The following is a 20,615-nucleotide window of genomic DNA, read 5'->3' as shown; positions in this document are numbered from 1 at the left end:
TTCTATATTTATTATGGCATGAATCATATACATATACATATATTTTTTAAACCCTAAAACTAAGGAGTCAACAGTCAAGCATGTAAAAACCGATTATGAAAAAATGTCAAAACTATACCATACCATTATGAGCTGACCGGTATGGTTCGGTCGGTAAATCGGTTTATGACGAAATTTTCCACCCCAAATGATATTTCTAAAATTTCCTATGGGTTTGTTATTTCATGCTTTTAGTCAAGTGCACCTTTTCATATAATGTTAAGAACATTAATCTGATGAAGAATGCGAAATGGAGATGTGCTAGGCACATTTGAGTGTGGTTGTCAATCGTTGATGGGTTGCAGGATTAGCTTTTATCAAGGATTAAACAGACAAGCGTAAAAACGATTCATTGACCTAAATATAGAATAAAAATGACATCTATAAGCGACTCACATACCAATTTGGTGGTCCTGGCGTAGCATGGGCTAATAAAATTGAAGATGTGCATAAATTAACAAGCTCATGCCGATTCTTCTTATCTCGAATTATCAATACACAAAACCTAATTATGAGTTTGTTAAAGTGTAATACAAAAGCTTTGGTGCCTGTGTGGGCATTTGTAGGCAAGCTAGGGCCACAACAGCACCCACACCCCCTCCCCTCCTCTAGCCTTTACTATAAGCCACTGATTTGGATCCTCTCATGAGCCCAAGGAGAGGATCCTCCTGATCAAGCAGTGTGGACCGTTAGATTTTTATCCAACGGCTACAAACCAGGGAATCTCTTTAAAGTTATATTAATTATAGCCGTTGAATTTTCATCCAACGGCCCACACTGCTTGGTCAGGATGATCCTTTCCTTGGGCTCAGGAGAGGATCCAAATCCTAAGGCCACAATGCCAACTCCAAGCTTTGCTTCACTGCGTTTTGTTTTGCCTTTCTGTCACTCACTCACTCACTCACTTACTTGATTTTATTTTCCAGCTAGGGTTTCTAATTTACTTTTTTTGGTTGAAAAGGATTATTATTTAGAGTGGTGTTATCCATACACCCTCTTTTTATCTCTCACACTCCCTTTAATTTTGTCATTTGATATTTTTTTAATTCGTTCAATTCGACGGCCGAAATTGAGAAGAATGTATAAAAATAAAAGGAGGTACGTAGATAGTACCACCCTCTATTTAATTAATTATTTGTTTCAAATGCCATAACGCATATCCTTCATTTTAAAGAAATATTTTTTTTGAACCCCAAGTTGTAAACATTCTCTTAGGGGAAGAACATATATAATATATATATGAAAAATACTATGTATAATTTCTCCTTATTTAAACATATAAAACCTAAATTGTTATTGTTATTTATTATCTTGCTTAATTATTGCTATAATCTTTGGCTGATGGGATTTTCAGAAGACCCAAAGGCCAAAACACACAACTTTTCAACGTGTTGAGACTGGAGAGGGGATGTTGACCCAAAAAAGGACTTGAGAGGGGAAGAAATCATCACCAATTTCGGCCTTAATTTCTTGCTTTCTAACAGAGATTGGTATAATGCATCTTTCCATGTGGTTAGGAAGATCACTCTTTTATTCCTTGTCATGTTAACTCATAATATTTGGGGATTCTTTAAACCAAAATATGAAAACTAAACCACTTAATCCGATGACCAATTTCAGTAGCAAGGTAATAATCAATGCGAGTAAAAACTCTCTCTAGTGATCAATCCGGATATTAGCTTTGTATCTTGACCAATAAAACCATTCAAATCCCCATCTGGTGCTAGTTACCGCATCCAAACACTTTATCGTAATGGCAGAAAGCAATCATGTTTATGTAATTTGATATGGGTTCAATTTCTATTGATTTTCCTTTCCCATAACAACTAACTATGTAACCCCTTAACATTATTGCTCTACTTAAAAAAAATATAGTCGAATCCCAATGTGATGCTAAAATGGTAGGAAGGGAATTAGTCTCAAAACACCAATTAGAAAACCCCGAATCAACTAGCAAGTCGACACAATACAAATACCATCAACCGAAAGCAAACTGCAAATTACAAACTCTCAAAGTGGGAGATTGTAATATTGTGCAACAAACTCATGTTCTTCTACAAATTAATACTATTCAGAAGTTGGACAACAAAACTTCAATTACAAAAAAAATAAAATAAAATAAAATAATAATCTTAATCTTAATTACTACGGGGAGAGCCGTTGCACCTTAGTCCGGTTGAGATGGGGTTGATCCACGAATTTAAGATTTGTACAACCCACTAAAAAGAATTTTTGGACATGTTATTTGACGTTTGGAATTTTCGTTGCTTAAATTTTGATTCATCAATTTCATCTAATATCATTAGGTACATGTTTTAAATTTGGCTTAATTGGAGCAATGATTCTGAATTTTACTCCTAGTTTAGTTTTAGTCCATGAACTCTCATATTAGTTTTTAGTCCTCAAACTTAACAATGTATTTATTAGTGGTCCTTTTCACTAACGCCGTCTATTTTTCTGTTGAATTTAGGAGTATATTAGGAACTTCATCCCACATCAGTAAAAAATTTGATTCATCAATTCCGTCTAATACCATTACGTGTTTTAAATTTTAAACAACCGCACGAATATTAGGCGAACTAGATATCTCTAGGGTAGCAGCTGCATGATCACGGTCATATGGACCCTGATACATCTCATCACTTCATCACATGATCAACGGAAAACGCTCGACCTCACACCGACAATATGAGTTTTGAGTAAATACTCTCGTCATAAAAGTGGTTCATACAGCTCAATTGGTTAGAGCGATGACTAACAATCCTTTGTGTAAATGGTCCAAATCCACTTTTAAACAAGCAGAAGGTCCATATGAATCCATCTAACTGTTCACTACTTTTTTTTTATTCTAATTAGAATGCCTGTGACATACTGTTAATCTAGGGTTAATTAAAATGCTCCACTACTGAAGCTATAAATCGGGCTTAAATATAGATTAAAGTGACCGTGACAGATCGATGCACCATTTGGTGTCGGCCGCCGGCCATCGCTGTCATCTCAAACCACCACTAGCTAATAATTAGTTAGTAACTACCATCACCATGGACTATCATGTCATTGGCTTACAGAGCCAAGAGGGAGACAAATTCGAATATAATACCATGAGTTGGTTATAAACGTCAAATTAGGGAGAAAGATGCATAAGAAAACCAGATGAAAAGAGAAAAATTAAAGGCCCCATAATCCAAGTGGGTAAATGGAACCATGTGCGCTCATATGCTGGTTGGTCCTTTGTAGCCCCACGGAGCCCCCTTTTCACCTCCAAAACTCTATGCTGAAAACGAAAGAAGCTACAAACCTATTATTCAATTTAATTCTCTCTCCTAGATAAAAAAAAAAAAAAAAAAAAAAAAAAAAAAACTTTGATTTGTATATGGAACATAGCGACATAATGTTATCTTTACACACATATATAAATTGACAAAAAGACAATATATTAATATTAAGTTCATGTAAATTATAAAAAAACATAATAAATTTAATAGAAATAAAAAAACACAGTAGATTTAAGAGAAATATATATTCATTACTCACAAAGGCAATCCATCACTTGCCCATATTTAATTGATAATATTATATTATTATATTAAAGGTTTATTCCCCAAGTCTCCTTCCTCTTTACACCTCCCATTTTCAATATTCTCTTTCGCAATCTTCCATCTTTTCTTTCTCCTATTCTCATTTTCCCTCTCATCTTTCTCTCTTCCTTAAATTGCCCAATCACATAATCTCTCTCTAGATCTCCTGTTGTTTGGGGAATGGTTTTGGAGGAGAGACTGTGTTGTCAGAGCACACCATTTAAATTCTCTCCTCTTTGTCCTGGTGGCTTGTGAGCAAACTGGACCCTTTGTGTCAGAAGAAAATCTGTTATATTGTTCATTTGTCTCTCTTTCCTCCTAAAAGTTCACCTCTTTCTATTTTCAAGTACCCCCAACCCAACTGTCTAAACAAACCCTAATTTTTTTTCCACAAACATATGTAGACCCATGAATTCTCCTAACCCTAATTCATTGAAATCTAGGTTCACTAAAGGGTTGGTGAAAGCCCTAATCAGAATAAACAAAAACCACCCAAGATCATCATCATCATCATCATCAATATCGTCTTCCCCGAGAGAGATCCGGCGGCGATATCATAAAATCAAGACTGCTGCTTATGCATCCATGGCTTGTGCTGTAGGGAGAAGAAGAGCTTGGAGTAGGGCGCTGCTCTGGAAGATACGAAACAAAGCGTGCAACGGCGGCGTTGTAAGGAGATCAATTGATAGTCGCTCTCACTACTCCATTAAGAAAAGAGTTCAGCAGAACAAGGTAAATGAGCTGCGGAAGGTCGTACCAGGCGGTGAAGGCATGGATACTTGGAGCTTGTTGGAGGAGACGGCTCATTACATGAAGTGCCTTACCACACAGGTAAAGGTGATGAGGACAATTGTGGAAGTTTACTCTACTACTACTACTTGAGTGATCTTGATTCCTAATATATATGATATAAAGAATAATGTTGGAAACAATTACAGGAAAAAAAAAAAAGTATGTATAATTATGCACTTTCTGGTTGGTATATATAGATCTCAAAAAATTAAATAAAATAAAGTGAACAAGGAGATTGATACTATATAGAACTTTGATCTGTAAATTACTGGGAGATGTGATATTGTTAATAGAGAAATCTATATATTTTTATGTGTGTGTATGTGTACGTATAATATGTGACCGGTGTGCTTTTACTTGTAACTAATTGTGTTAAGTTTCACAATCTTCAGTTCTGAAATTTTGATCAGCTTCTTAAATAAATATGCATTTTTCTTCTCACAAACAATCAAGATAGATCTTAGAAAAAATGTGATGCGTACACATTTCTTTTTATTTTAAGAAAAGAAAGAGGATATGCAGGAAATTGGTTGTCCTGTTAATCATCTGATCCGATATATCCCCTTATCGTATATAACAACCATGACTCTTGATTTGCTTTGTCCAGTTATTCAATCTTTTAGATATGTCCAAAAGTAGTCACAGAGTTAATGTTCACTATGTAGATATTTGCAACTCACGTCTTTCTTGTGGATAATATTAATGTAATTTACTAAACTGAAAATAAAGAAAGAAAAACAAAAACATAAAAAGCTTATATGTGCATGGCTTATGGTGCTTATCAGAGTACTGATGAGTAGGGTGCAGTTCAAGTGATGAGTAGGGTACAGTTCAAGCTTAACAAAATATACTCGGGCCAGTATATATGCGGTTGTAGAAAACTAGAAATATAACGTTCTGAAGAAATTTTAAAGTACGTACGTAGTACCAGAGTATTCTAAACACGGGGACTTTTTGTTGTTAAATTCTTGGTCAAGCGTTCAATAATTAAAATGTAATGGTTACAATTCTCAGTGGTGTAGGATTCACCGGAGCTTAATAGAATTTTCCCATTTTGAAATATTACACTCAAGTTTTGTTTAGTACGGATAAGATGGGGAGGCTTTGGTGATTATTGTACATCAGTTGGATTTGGCTACATATTATTGTCGGCCATGGGGATAATTTGTAGTACCGAATCTGCAGGTGTGCTTGCAATAGTTAGGTGTACATGTGGAATTGTTTCTTAGATTTAATTATATGTATGCAATTAGATTTAAGAATTTCTTGCCTTGTAACTAAGGACATTTTGTTTGGGGTTATAGCTAGAGCCTAGAGGTCTCGCATATGTAGTAATTGTTCGATCAGGAGGCTAGTATTTAGCGGACCTAGAAGACTTGGTTAACTTGATTATTTGTTTAGAGGTACTTTTTGGTGTGAAATACCAAAATGATAAGCATTGTGTGCTTGAGATTTCAAGTTTGATTTGTGTTGATAGGGATTGGTTTAAGTATCAGATGGTGCCACTAAGCAATATATAGGATTCAGGGACACGTTTTGGACATACATTTTGACACAAGTTTTTTGGGATTTATTCCGTAATATATTTTAACGATCCAATTATCTATCTTTTATGTTTTACCTCAAAGATCATCTCTATCTATATATTTCGCCTGGTCTTTGTTGTTTCAGTTTTCGGTTTAAATCATTTGACTTTGATATTGCTTTTTAAGATTAGCAACCTCTACCATTTATCGACAAAATGTAAAATATACTGTAGGGTTTCGGTTATTGTTCTGGATAAACCTTCACGTTCACCAAATAATTGAATATAAACCTGCAGAACAGGTTCACTATATTCAATTTCTCCTCCATGGCTACATGTCAGGTTTATTAACTCTTCAAAATCTAAACCACAGGTTCATTATAATCAAGTGAACTACATAACTACATAATTAATAGATTTATTAGAATTATAAACCTAAGACAGAGGTTGACTATGTTCAACCAATTAATTGGTTATGTAGAACCTAAAATACATGTTCTCCACAAATCAACTAATTTGCAAAACCGGTTTTCTAGAACTTGTAACCTGCAAAAGAGGTCCGTTAATTGAAATGGCCATTTTCTTTGTCTTTCTCTTTTTATTGTTCTAGTTTTTGGTTTTATATAACCAAATAAAGAGGTTCATTCATTACATGAACATTCCTTTAAGCAGGTTTACTCTACCAACTAGATTTCCCTCAAGACTTTCTAAAGAATTTTCGGATTTCGAAATATCAAACCTGCAGTGCAGGTTTAAAAAACGATCAGATACGAAGTTGGGTTCACTAAACATTGTTCGGATTTCTAAATTATTTACTTATTTATATTTCCTAGCGCCCAGCATGACCAGCACAAAAATAAAATCGAAATCTTGTACTCTATATATATATCCATGCAAAACTAATCTAGGCAGTATGTCAACCTAATGCGCGCGGCCACATACACACACATGTGTGTATATATATATATATAAGTGCAACATAAAAATAAAATAAAATCGTATATATGCTTAACGAGGATGAGGATGCACACACCAAACACTGAGTCAGCCTGCATATTACTGGTCCAGACAATTCCATTAATTAATTAATTTAGAGGTAGGCACATGCTGATCCAACTTACTTTGAAAATACTAAGCCTAATTATGAGTTAGTTAAATAGTCTAATTCTAGAACTTTGGCGAAGGTTAAGTATAGGAAAAAATGGGCCCACCCATGTTCGTATTTTGCTACTGATCAAGTGCAGTAGTGGATTCTTTTGGTTGATGACCTCCAATCAAGCGTGCGTTTTGGCATGCATGCATATCTGTCAGTTTGAAGAGAAATAATTTAAAATTATCCGTTGAAAAAAAAATGGATAAATTAAAATTTCGATTTCAATTCCTTATAATATCTTTAAAACATTTTACTTTCATACTTCCTCTACTATTTTATTTCAATATAGTACCTTCGTTACATTTTTCATTCATTGATCTGTTAAGAGCTGACGTGGCTGCTACATTTGTACCACATGGCTGCCACATGTGTGCCACATGGCAAAAAAATTATTTTTTAATTAAAAAAAAACCTGAATCTTCTCAAAAAAAAAAAATACTAAAAAACTCAAAACCCACCACACCTTCCCCGCAACCCCTCCCCACTCTTCTTCTCCCTCCCGAGCCGAGCCTCCCAACCACCTCCCTCTTCTCCACTCTCTTCACCTAATCCCTCATTATCGTGTTCGCATCCCAACGTGATTTTTTTAATCGAGCCTGAGAGCTGGTTGTAGGTGGAAGATCTGGCCGGATTAAAAAACGGGTTAGATTGCTAGTAGCAATCGGAGCAGGGGCCGCATTGACGTCGTTGTCGGTGTCAAGCACCATGTAGATCGACTTCGCCAGAGTCCTGACGCCGATCCGGTAGAAGTACTCGTCGCTGCCCTGGCTAACGCAGGAGACAACGGGGTGGAGAGGTCCTGGGGTTGGATCTAAACGTGCATGGGCTCGAGATCACCTCTTTTTATCCCCTGGAGTGCCATCTGGAGCTTGGTGTGGAGCAAGTTCACTCGGGCCGAGTTTGGTGAGGGTGAGGGATTTGTAGTCCTTGTGCTAGGAATTGAAAAGGGCGTCGCGGGGGTGGAGCTGGAGGGAGAAGGTGGATGAGTTGAGGGGTTGGGATTCTAGTGGTTGGAGGGACTCCGGGTCGAAGGAGGGGAGGTGAAGAGAGTGGAGGAGAGGGAGGTGGTTGGGAGGCTCGGGAGGGAGAAGAGGGGTGGGGAGGGGTTGCGGGGAAGGTGGGGTGGGTTATGCGTTTTTCTTTTTTTTTTCTTTTTTTTTTTGTTGTTGAGAAGATTCAGGTTTTTTTCAAAAAGAAAAATTAAAATAATATTTTTTTTGTCACGTGGCACACATGTAGTAGCCATATGGCACAAATGTGACAGCCACGTCAGCTCTTAATGGATTAATGGATGGAAAATGTAACAAATGTACCATATTGAAATAAAATAGTAGGTAAGGTATGAAAGTGAAATGTTTTAAAGCTGTTGTAAAGAATTAAAATCCACCCCAAACCTGAGGGGGTAAAATGTAATTTACCCAAAAAAAATTGCCCTATCAAAATATTAACATCACTTTCAAGGGGAACTAAAAACTACATATATTTTCTTCATTCTCCAAGATTATGTAATAGAAAGATCGATGCATGCTGGGGTTGAAGTGGCATGCACTGTTAGTAGTTTTTACAGTGCAAAGGTAACCTTCTTACTTACATAACGATCTTATAAGATTCAAGCTGTAATTTTCCTACATTCGTGCAAGACTTATTTAATTTTTTTTCCTACAATTGATCCTTATTGGAGCCATAAACATGCGCATTTGGGGGTTTGGAGAACTTTGGAACGAAACTTTGGACCCATGTGATCCTTCAACACACCACCCTGCCCAATGAAAAATGAAAATGTTTTTCTTCTTCTTTGTACAATATATACTAGTATATTGAGAGAGAAAAATATCGCATATTCGATTTTACATGCTTAGGGTACGTGAATATTTTGTAAATACTTACAAGCTCTTAGTATGATATGTTTAATTTGTATGTTCGAAGTAGTTAAATGTTTTAGATTCAGGATTTAGAGTCAAAAGATCATGGAAACTCAAAATAAAAACTAAACATATATACCAATAGAGAATTTGAACTCTATAACATTGCATATTGAGATATGGTAATATCGCATATTAGACTTTAAGTATAAGAGTGAATATTTTAAAACACTTCAAAGCATAAAAACTAACAGCTTTCCTGATGACAGGACGTAGTTTGATCTTGTTTACTAGAACATGGCATGATCGTCACCCCATCCTCACCCTCTGCCTTCGCCATTTGGTCACTGGTGACCAGAAAATACAAATTTAAAATATTGCAAAGTTGTCGTAAGCATGCATACAACGATTTACTAGGAAAGGTTCATATAAAAAAAAAAAACAAAACAAAGAGACGAAATGAGAAATTAAGGCCCCACAATTAATCCAAGTGGGTATTGCAACCATGTGCTCTCATATGGTAGTTGGCCCTTATAGCAACCCCACAAAACGCACTTTTCACCGCCTAAACCCCCAAGCTACTGTTTACCAAAAAGCAAAAACCCCAACTACTAGCTAGAAGAAGCCCCCATGAATAATTAATGCATTATTTGTAGTATATTAAAGAATTTGATTCTTCTAAAGAGTTTGTAGTTCAATTTATTATGAACATTATTTTTTATATTTGAAGTTTCAAATTTAAATCCCCTTTCCAAATATCAATTGTATCATGAAATAAAAAAAGTAAAACTATTCACACACTTATTTTTACTTCTTATACATCTTTCTTAATTTTCTACTTTCAAATTATATGAATTTAAAAAAATTAATATAAAAAATTAATAATGATAGATGAAAAGTAAAACGTGCATTGACATTTGTGTCAGAATTTGATTCTCCTTTTGTCCTTGTGAGTTGTGGGATTTGGAACAAGAGGACCCTCTGTCAGAATAAAATTTATATATTTTCCATCTTTTATTAGTCTTTTGGTCCATCCCTCTAAGAGCAAAACCCAATTCCACACCATGAATCCGAAGCGCTTGTCTTTGAGGTCTAAATATACCACTTTTAAATCTAGGTTCACAAAAGGTTTTCTTCAAGCCTTGCAGAGAATTAATAGGCAAAGATCTATATCATCATCAACAAATATACCTTCTCCTATGGAGATGTGTAGAAGATATTTGAGTGTTAAGAATGCTGCTGATGCTGCCATGGCCTCAGCAGTTGGGACTAGAAGAGCTTGGAGTCGCACTTTGCTTACGAAGATTAATCGAAGCCACAAGGGTTCGCAGATTTATAATTGTTCAGCCAGAAGAACCGACAATAGTAAGAAGAGGATGAAGATGAAGAAGTGTGATGATGAGGAAGAGATCGGTACTATTTGTGAGGCGGACGAGCTTCGGAAGTTTGTACCAGGTGGGGAAGCCATGGATATTTGCAGCATGTTGGATGAGGCTGCGCATTATATAAAGTGTCTCAAGACTCAGGTAAAGGTGATGGAAAAGATTGCAGATATCTGTTCTGCTGTTTGATCAGCTATATATGTTGTTAATAATTTTGGATTGATTTATATAATATATATATATATATATATATATATATAACAACAGTTTCAATCACACACAAAAAAAAGGCAACAATATATGGCCTGAAAAATAAATTAATTAAGTTGCATAGAAGCAAAGTAAAATGAAGAAAAAAATTGTAATGCATCCATATAGCGTCAAATCTTTAAAGAGGTGTATATTTGTTGTCTGCATGTGTGTAGTGTCTCTCTCGTGAGGAGAGAGAGAGAGAGAGAGAGAGAGAGAGAGAAACGGAGACTCATATTTCTCCATCTAATTTTATGAAAGCTTTATCCACTTGTTTTAAGTAACAGACAGAGATATATATATATGAGGCTCCGCATTAGTACATTATATATATATATATATATATTACCCACATATGTTCTTTTTCTCCTCAATCTTGGATTGCTTGCTCTTGAAGATAAAGCTAATTCTTTGAATGTAGAATCACAAATTGGCATGCCATAACTTTAATAATTTCAGGAAACCAGAAAACCCTCGAGAGGCAAGTCGACAACTAACAAGGAAAAATATAAAAAATATTACCTACAAACATGATCATGAAAATATTTTGTTTTTCAGTTACTTCCTTGGTGCAGTTCTATGAAAATATATAATATGAGAATTATCTTTATTTTTATCTTATGCTGGCTCTAGCTTCTTTTGCAAAGGTCAAGAACTAGCAACCAAAAGCTTGCAGATCCAGTAGTTTAAAGCCTATGCAGGTTATCCAATTTAATTTGAGAAAAACTAGAGGCCACAAGAATATAGTCTATGGACACCACTGAAGACTTCACTCCTCCTTTGTCCATATATAGCAAGAAATGAATGAAAAATGAAAGCGCAAATTTAATCTTAGCATTTTAAGCAAACACAATGCTATAAGTGAAATTCCACAGCAAGTATAGATGCTTCACGAGGCAAACACAAATCCTTTGTTCTATATATGTTTCTCTGAATAATATGTCAAACAGGACTTACTCGAATGTATCCCTAATTATATACATCAACCGCCTATAATTTAAGGATCTTCTCTTCCTCGATCTCTAGGGTAGGAAATGCAATCTCTAATGTTGTCAAGCCCAGTGGCAAACATAACCATCCGTTCAAACCCTAAATCAAAGCCGCTATGCTTAATAGCCCCAAAGCGCCGCAAGTCTAGGTACGATTGATAATCCTCGACGTGCCGTTCCATCTCCAGAATCCTACAATCCCACAAGAATTTTCAGATAATCGATCATGTCACTAATAAATAAAGACAAGATGAAAATGCATATGTAGTACACGTACGTTGTCATACCTTTCCTTTAGAACACCGTAACACTCTTCCCTTGGGGTTCCACCGATCAACTATCCAACCTGAAAACATGAAAAACACAAACATTTACGTGCTGAAAAGATGCACGATGCCAATGTACATGTACAGAATAGCACGTATTAAAATTAAAGGAAAAACCTTTCAGAGGAAAATGCCTTACTTTTGGGACGACGACATCCATAGCAAACACTGTCTCACCGTCTTCATTGAGCCTATAGAAGGCTTTGGTCTTTTTCGGATAGTTGTAAACAATAACCGGCTGCTTAAAGTTCTCCTCGTCAAGTATCTGCACGAAAGAAAAGGAAAAATCATTGAACTCACTTTAATCAGTATCAATCCCCCATTCCACATGGTTCTCGAACTTCTTACCATCTTTGACAGCCTCAACTAGCAAATCCACAGCTTCTGTATATGTAACCCGTTTCAACGGCGTTGATCTGACAATTTCTAGACGACCCACACAACTTTTAACATATTTTTCAGCCATAAATTGCATATCTTCTTTACATTCTTTAAGTACGGACTTACACAAAAATTTCACATACTTCTCTGCACAGTTCATAAAATCAGGCGCACATGATTATAAAAACGTTTTGTTTTCATGGATGCCGGATTGATGTCACTTCCGCTATGTTTTGTTTCTCTATATCTAGAAGGTTAAGTTTTTTATAATTAAAAAAAAAAAAAAAAAAAAACGAAGGAAAAAGGTCTTATTTGCTGTCCCAATGGAGAGTTCTACTTTAAAAACGGAAAGGTCCGCTTTGCCGTTAGATTGACAAAGAGACCTTTACTAACTGGTATTTGTCAATTTTATAAGGAATAGTCCGTGACTCGAGAGTGATGCAAACAGCAAACTCTTGCCATTCACGAGATCACAACTAACAAGCATCATTCCGTAGTCAGCCCATAAAAAGTCTTATCTATGTTGGGCCTGATGAGCTTACTAGCCGAAGCCTTTCAAAATCCTGATGAGCTTCACGGAGAGAGAGAGAGAGAGAGAGAGAGAGAGAGAGAGAGAGAGAGAGAGAGAGAGGATGACATTTGTATACCTTTATCATTACTTACAAGGTAACAACATAAATATACACATGATAGTATAAAAAGCTTCACAACTTTACAACTCTATCCTAAACTATGTTTTCTCGTCGTCTATATTCGATTCCCAATCCTCTCTGTATGCAGTAGTTGCTTTCCAAACCGGTTAAGGTGGTTCAACATGACCGCCGGGATCATCTCTTTTATTGTACCGTCCTTGTAATGTTCTGCGTAAGTAACCCCAACCATCAGTGTGTACTAAATTAGCATTATATATGCCCCGTGAGTTCCCTGATTGTTGTTTTCATTGCTACGCCTTCATTGGAGAACCTGTCTGAGGCGTTAGTAGGGATAGCAGGTCTCTGATTCGAGAGCCTGTGCCCCAGAAAGATGCAAGAAAAAGGCCCATGATGGCCATGGCAACAACTGAACATGCTGGAGGAACGGCCTGGCTGCTCCCAAGGAACTGGCTTGCAAGGAGCCCTGCCAAAGTGGAACTCTGCATTCCTGTGCATAAGGAAAGTGTCCTGCTAACTTCTTCTTCTTGCCTGTGGTGACAACAATAACATTATATATACGTGAACATGGGGATATAAAAATGCTCCTGACCTCGGCTTTAAAATTTCTTAGAACCAAGTGAGCTTAATGACTCTCCTAGGAACTATCAACAGACAAGTTTTCATAGATACTTGCTATCTGAGACTGGGGATGCAACGAACATGTAAGCTATTTGCAAGATTATCAAGGGTGAAAGATAAACACCTAACTATGGACATCCACAGAAACATGAGGAATCAAAGTGAAAAACAAGGGCAACGGCAACAAAGGTTGCTAATTATCATATTTTGCCAACGGCTCACAGTTCTTCCTCACAGCGGACAAGACATGACTTCCAAGCATGTACTTTAACATTCCATGACAAAGGAACATTTACCTCAAACCTGGAGATTTGGATACCCAGTATCCAAGTGTAAAGGCCACAGCGTGAAATGCTATGACTGGAAATATCAACCGGAAACCTTCTACGGATAGAATTTGACTCCGATTAATTGCAAGAGGACTACCAATGCACAATGAAGTGCAAATCATAGCAACAACTGGCATCACTGGTCGAAGGAAATTGACTACCGGTTTTGCATAAGTATTGAGCACAAGACCAATTGTAACTGGAACAAGAACCACCTAACATGCAAAATAACAATGTCAATGAAATGTACATTGAGCATAAAAAATAAAGCCAGAGCCAAATCGCCTGTATCACTAAGCTCCCAATTACCTGCAATATTGACTTTGACATGGCAACAGCATCAACCGGAACAACAGAACCGATTAAAAGGCCAGTTAGTAACGGCGTTGCAATCACGGAAGCAATGGTGGTGGTGCTGGTAAGGAGAATGCTCAAGGCCACATCTCCTTTGCTCAAGAAACTAGCGTAGCTAGATAGCTGAGCCCCTGAAACACAAGCGGTGAGAACAAAGCCAGCGTAGAACATCCTCGGCACGCCAAATGCGTTTGCAATTAGTACCCCAAGTAGCGGTTTCAGCACATACTGCGCGATAAACCCAACAGAGAGTGGTAAAGGTCTGCAAAAGATGAGAAGTAAAGAGTATTGGAAGCACACTCAAAACCTCACTGACAGATTAGGATAAATAAATGACAGTAAGAAGAATATATACAAAATGCTGAACAAAGATATTACCTTTTGAATGCAAGAGCAAAATCATCAATCGAAAGTTTGATTCCAATTGACAGCATGATCCCACCAAGAGCAGGGGCATATAAATCCTTGGATACCCTGTATTAATTTTGAGTTAATACATTGCTAAACTAAATTAACAAAAAATTAGACTCTCATGTGCCTATAATCAAACACATGCAAGCAGTCCCAGCTCATGAGCTTTAAAATTTTCCTAAACCAAAATCTCTGAAGTTAAGAGTTGACTAAAATGATCCAGGATTAAAGATAATGACTTTAGATTAATCTATACGAAAGGGTATCCGCAAATAGTATTAATTTATAAATTTAATCCTTAATTATCCCAGCAAAAACAAAGTATCCATACATAAAATAAGCCAACTTGGACTGGACTTGCTATAAACTAAAAAAAAAAACAGAATCCCAGTTGCTAATTCCACAAGAACTCGACATGCGACCATTCAAAACCCAATAAAAATTCAAGAAAAGCAGAACTTACCAAGTGAACGTTGACGGCTGAGCCAGAGCAGCAATGGCGGTAGCAGCAACGACGAAAGGAAGCATTGCAGATAAGACCTGAGACGACGAGCCGTCGGAAGCCCCTTTGGATATTTGAGCTGATGGGTTTATCCCAAACGACAGCATCGACGCGTTGCCTTCCCTCCTCTGCGACCCGACTCTGCCGATAAACGGCGACGTCGAGCAAGCTCTTATCGACAGAGAAACCCCATTTCTGAATACCCTTTTGGGGAAATGACTGGAGGAAGACGAAGAGGAGGAAAAGACAGAGCTTTGGGTGTGGTAATTCGGGTTTGCAAAGAGTTTTGAGGCTGCGGTGGCGGGTGTGAGAGAAAGGAAGGGTCTTGAGGTTATTGGATAGGAGATAGGAGTGGTGGACATGGCAATGGGTCGGCGGTGAAAGGGGATTTCTCCGCCGGATAACAGTTGTTTCCGGCGAGGAATTGGGTGGTGTTGGGAAGAGATGAAGTGATAGACCGAATGGATTTTCTTTAAAATTCGATTGGCAAAACAGAGAGAAGAAAGGTGGGAGTGTTTTGCTGCGTGTTAGACAGAGTTGCTAGTTTTGTATGGGTCTCTGAAAGTGGGTTGCTATTTGGGGTCGTAGAAATGGACGGTCCGTGATGGGATAACGTGGCGGGTCCAAAAGATGGGAAATTTAATTTGATTTTTGCAGAAATACCCTTTGTTTTTGTTGTAATTATAAAGACTGTCTGCGATCTTTCTACATTTTCCGGTTGGGGACCAGCGTTCTATTGTTTTATGAGTTTTAACATGCGTCTCTTTCAATTCCAACTATAACTACACCATGATTACAATCAAACAAAAGAAAAAGGATAACAATGTTGAATATGATAGCACTAACATGATTCGATGCTATAGAATACTGCTTTAAGGGGTGAGTGGTCAAAAGAACTTGTTATGTTCAAATCAATGAATGTAACATGTAGAAGTACTAGTGTATTCAAGAACTTCTCATTTTTGGTGCAGGATGAAGTTTGCATATCACTTTGGCTACTTGCTTTTGACTACCTACCTTGCATAAGTTTCCTTCAAATATTTTGTCAAGCATCTCGATAACAGTGATATTTAGAGAAAATATCTGAGAAATCTTGAATAAGGGTAACTGGATACATGACTCGTATATGAATCTATCAGTAAATAAAAATTTAATACTTACATGCATGATTTGGGAATGGTTAGGTTTTCATTAAGGATAATGTTCGGGAGACCAAATTTTAAAATCAAATTTGCAAACCAAATGATGTGTCACCAATAATAAACAAACACGTTAATCGACACTTAATTAATAACCCAATCATTTACAACCACATCATTTAGTTTGCAAATTTGGTTTTAAAAATTAGGTAATGCTAGGGAGACTAAATTTGTAAACATTTTTGCAAATTAAAGGATGTGTCACCAATAGGAATACGCATGTTTATAAACGCTTAAGTAATAATCCAATTATCAACTTCCACATAATTTAGTTTGCAAATTTTGTTTACAAATTTAATCTTCCTAGCATTATCATGAAAAAATTAATCTCTCTAGCATTACCCTTTCATTAAATCAAATCTATTTATTAGAAATTTACATGACATAATGTTATTGTAATTAGTTCTTGAATTGCAAGTTAGCAAACAATACGTGATTAGTGTAAAGTTGTAAACCTATCAATATATTGGATAGGACTTGAAACCTTTTTGTTTTTGTTACGTTGGCAATTGGTACGGGGAAGTTTTGGAAATCATGAAACTACATAGAAAGATTGGTAATAAACCAAAAAAGCAAGCTCTAGTGCTGAAGCAAAAGCACACACCAAGAGCCAAGAGTGGCATCTGAAATTGGACAAAGAAGCATGCAAATCCGACAACGGTCTTCTGAAATCTCACTGCAATCAAGGGCTCGCATGTTCATGCATCGCAACTACATAACATGGCCACGTTCGGTTTCGTTTTCCTAAGAATTTCAGGTTTGTAAAGCTGCGTGTTTGTTCCTTCTAAAACTCAAAGTGGTAATGTTAACAAACTTAATTAAATAATACAAGATGGGCTACAGAGAAGAATTGAAATTAAATGAACTCAAAAATGTAAGTTGTTTTATCCTCAAAATCGGGCTACATTCACTGTGTTGCTCTCAATATATAGATTTCAAGATTAAATGGCGCTCAGTTAATACATTCACTTTATTCTTTTTTATTCATCAAACCCCCACAATAGAGGTCTCTACCCCCTTATATAGGGCTTTCACCCTTGAGACCTTTCAAAACAGCACTTAATGTGCCAACTATTTGTCCTAGCTTACTGACAACTTTTCACATACTTGGCCTGACCTTTGTCGGCGAAGTGATGTTTTAGCAGTCGGTTGGCACGTCTTTTAAGGCATAGGTGGCCTGAGTGTCATGCTCAAACCTCAGTTACTCTGCCTTGCCTTGCCGAGCACTGCCCCGATTGCCTTCATGTCCCATACTAGGCCTCTTTTGAGGCCTTCAGCTTCCTGATTTTTCCTCAGGCTCGTGTCCTTGGGTAGGCCTAAATCGGCCCAACGTTAACAAAATGCTACTTCATTGGCCCACTAGTCACACTCACTCACCACCATTAGAGACCAAAATTTCACTCCCATATTAAGAGAATAAATTACATGTATTGCCATGATGCGGTAGTTCACAGTTGGTCTTCTTTTTTAAATTCTTTAAATTGTGAAGTTTTACTTTATTGTTATATCATATGGTTTACCAAATTTGGTTTTAAAATATATTCTTCCTAGCATTTCCCATTATTAATCGCTATAAGATTAGAACCAAGGGCGTAAAAAGGCACGTACTATGTACTCCTTTACTCAAGGAAAACTCTCGTTTAATGGAGATGTATCTCTATCTTCCCCGCTCGTCATAGAATCTCTTCATTCTTCAATGTGACGAGTGAGAACGAAAGAGAAATAATACATTCCATCATAGTTAGGGATCTTATTCTGACTTTGAATTCTAAAATAACTCCTACTCGCCCTTTTTCAAGTTCAAAATAATTTTAGACCTACTATGAATACGATGGACAAAATAAAAGTAAAAAATAAAAAATAAAAAATAAAAAAATAAAAAACCAACAAGAAATATCTTGCAATCATGCAACTAGACAGAATCGGGCCAAACTCAAAATAATCCTTTCAAGTGACATAAATTTTAATCAAAGATATAACATAATTTTTTGTCAGTTGATTTGGGTGGTTGTAACTTCAAACTCAAGATCAACTGAGTTTTTTATGTGAAAAAGGTCATTGGTCTTTAACATTAAAGATGGAGAAGAAACGGAGTTAATGCATTTAAGAAGGTTTTTTTGGTCACTACAAAAGAGTAAGACTCACTAGCGTTGGGTACAATTTAGTTCGGTCCGATTTTAGGTTTCAAACCACAAGTCAAACCACACATAGCAGTTTATCCAAATTTCAAATCACAATCGAACCATAATAGCTCAAAAACGATGTAATCTCTCCAATATTACAGCATGTTTGGTTCGATTTGCGGTTTAACATGCACACGAAATGAACGCAGATACAAACCACATAATGGGTTGGGAAGTTGGGACATAATAAATATATGTAACAATGGCACCATGGAAATGAATGCAGATGCAAACCTCTAACATGTGGGGATGTCTATTTGCATGCCCCAGAATGCTTAATAATTCTAATTTCGAAGCAATCATCTTATTTCTTTCCCTTTCTTTTTTACAGCAAGGGTGGAATACTCTCATCAAAGCGATAATTCTAGAACAAAAATAATTAGGGATAAGTACGAATAACTATCACCAATTTGTTAGAGTGATTTCAAATTAGTCTTATTTTTTTAAAACATTCTAAACAACAACGACGTTAAGTCAAAACTTTACTGACGTTAAGTGATGACGTTATAGAATTAAATGACAAGTTGGACAAATAAAGTAGGTTTTCACTAATCGTTGTCTTTGGTGCTCTAGTCCCCCAAATTGACCCCTTTTAGAGAAGTTAAACTATAAATCTGCTTAGTTAAATTGCGTTGATTAAGCATCATAGATGACTTGAGAGTTAAAACATGCCTTCGTATTTGTCCACCTCATAACTTAACGCTAGTGAACCTAACAAATGTTAATTTTTCAAAACTTTAGATAGTTATTTGGAGTAATAAAAATAAAATATGCGGCCACTACTACAGTCCAGTGGTATTCACTTGTAAGTGAGAGGTCTTAAGTTTGATTCTCGTCAAAGGCAAATTTGAACCACAATATTACTAGCCCATTGTGAGGCTTATCCACTCCCTACCCTTTAGTGTAAATAATATCATGTGTAAAAATAAAAAAATGTGTTGTACTTGTACTTAGATAGTGCTAAGAAGTGTGTTCTGAAAAACCACCTTCTCAGCATTTCAGAATAACTTTGTAAAGTTTTTGCTAAACATCACTAGAGGAGTATTTTATTTTCAGAATTTTTAGCCATTTTAAAAGCAAGTTTAAGTTTAATGTGAGGCTAAATCCACTCCCATTCCCTCAGTGTAGATAATATTATTTGTTAAAAATAAAAATAAAATAAAATAAAAACAAGTTTAAACCGGCATTATGTTTTCTTTAATTTATGGGCCATACTTCAGAACATCTAATTTGATGTTGTTTTTGGGCCTTGAGTTGGGTGGTGATGGGGCAAGGCTAGACATGTCAATGGCTCAAATTTTGATACGAATTTGATGTAATTAATAGGCTATCGATTGCGAATATCAATCCGATTACCCAAATAAAATCCTAATTCGATAATTCGATTATAAATGGATTAGGATATGGATTGAGGCTTGATCTGATAATTACGATCCAACTTAATATAACATATTATTTGATTTTTATATTATTTATTCTTTTGTGTAATAGTAGTATAAGCTTTTTATGCAATAAAAATACAATTATATTCTATTTTCTTATTATTCAACACGAAAAATTTAATTACAAATAGAAAAATATAATAAAATAATGAGGTTACTAATGATATTTTTTTTTTTCTAGGAAATCCAATAAGGTTAGTTAAATCTGGATTGACAAGTCACATGCGATGATCCAAATAGATACTAAATCCATTAATCTAATTATAAATGAATTCAGATATGAATCAAAACTAATCTGATTAAAATTCGAGCCATTTACAAGTTTAGGCTTTTCCATCAATCATTCAGAATCTTTGCCTTAAAGCCTTGAACATCCAGGCACCAAGGGTCCATAGGAAAAAAATAAATACAAGAGAAATCAAAATGAGGTTGGCCTAAGAAAAAAGTCTCGAAGATTGAGAAAAATGAACACAAGTTTTTTTTTTTTTTTTTTGTACAATTAAAATCTATCTCTCAACTGCAAATTATAAGTTGGCACGTATACAAAACTGCATCAACTTATATAGCACAAAAAGCAAATTTGTCCACATGTCAAACAGTGAGGGAGGAAAATATTTTCCGAGAAAAATACTAAAAAGATATAATTAG

The 20,615-nt window shown here is 36.0% G+C and overlaps 3 protein-coding genes and 1 long non-coding RNA gene across 4 annotated transcripts; 2 read left to right on the top strand and 2 right to left on the bottom strand.

The window, feature by feature from the left end:
- The first annotated feature begins 4,025 nt into the window (after nt 1-4,025).
- On the top strand, nt 4,026-4,499 carry LOC126622701 (transcription factor IBH1-like). Its single transcript, XM_050291442.1, has one exon. It carries the CDS (start codon nt 4,026-4,028, stop codon nt 4,497-4,499), a length of 474 nt encoding a protein of 157 aa, XP_050147399.1.
- Nucleotides 4,500-9,905: 5,406 nt separating this feature from the next.
- Nucleotides 9,906-10,899, top strand: LOC126623611 (transcription factor IBH1-like). Its single transcript, XM_050292557.1, has one exon. The coding sequence runs from the start codon at nt 10,014-10,016 to the stop codon at nt 10,518-10,520; it is 507 nt and encodes a 168-aa protein (XP_050148514.1). The 5' UTR covers nt 9,906-10,013; the 3' UTR covers nt 10,521-10,899.
- Nucleotides 10,900-11,479: 580 nt separating this feature from the next.
- On the bottom strand, nt 11,480-12,443 carry LOC126624753 (uncharacterized). Its single transcript, XR_007624211.1, has 4 exons — nt 12,244-12,443; nt 12,035-12,160; nt 11,857-11,915; nt 11,480-11,761 (listed from the first exon to the last, which is right to left on the bottom strand). It is a non-coding gene; the product is annotated as an uncharacterized LOC126624753 (long non-coding RNA).
- A 466-nt stretch (nt 12,444-12,909) lies between these two features.
- Nucleotides 12,910-15,688, bottom strand: LOC126624269 (probable sodium/metabolite cotransporter BASS3, chloroplastic). The gene is made up of 5 exons (XM_050293304.1): nt 15,105-15,688; nt 14,609-14,704; nt 14,186-14,492; nt 13,844-14,091; nt 12,910-13,457 (listed from the first exon to the last, which is right to left on the bottom strand). Exons 1-5 carry the CDS (start codon nt 15,503-15,505, stop codon nt 13,220-13,222), a joined length of 1,290 nt encoding a protein of 429 aa, XP_050149261.1. The 5' UTR covers nt 15,506-15,688; the 3' UTR covers nt 12,910-13,219.
- Between the last annotated feature and the right edge of the window lie 4,927 nt (nt 15,689-20,615).

Source organism: Malus sylvestris, chromosome 5 (genome assembly GCF_916048215.2).
Source record: "Malus sylvestris chromosome 5, drMalSylv7.2, whole genome shotgun sequence".
Classification (NCBI taxonomy): domain Eukaryota; kingdom Viridiplantae; phylum Streptophyta; class Magnoliopsida; order Rosales; family Rosaceae; genus Malus; species Malus sylvestris.
Note: the sequence above shows the minus strand (reverse complement) of the source record. Positions and strands in the feature narration are given on the sequence as shown.

Excerpts from the sequence above, each read along its gene's own strand:
- LOC126622701 (XM_050291442.1), top strand. The coding sequence starts at position 4,026 with ATGAATTCTCCTAACCCTAATTCATTGAAATCTAGGTTCACTAAAGGG.
- LOC126623611 (XM_050292557.1), top strand. The coding sequence starts at position 10,014 with ATGAATCCGAAGCGCTTGTCTTTGAGGTCTAAATATACCACTTTTAAA.
- LOC126624269 (XM_050293304.1), bottom strand. The coding sequence starts at position 15,505 with ATGTCCACCACTCCTATCTCCTATCCAATAACCTCAAGACCCTTCCTT. Across the intron at positions 14,705-15,104 it reads CAGCCGTCAACGTTCACTTG|GGTATCCAAGGATTTATATG; the intron begins GTAAGTTCTGCT and ends AAATTAATACAG. Across the intron at positions 14,092-14,185 it reads TGTCAAAGTCAATATTGCAG|GTGGTTCTTGTTCCAGTTAC; the intron begins GTAATTGGGAGC and ends TTTGCATGTTAG.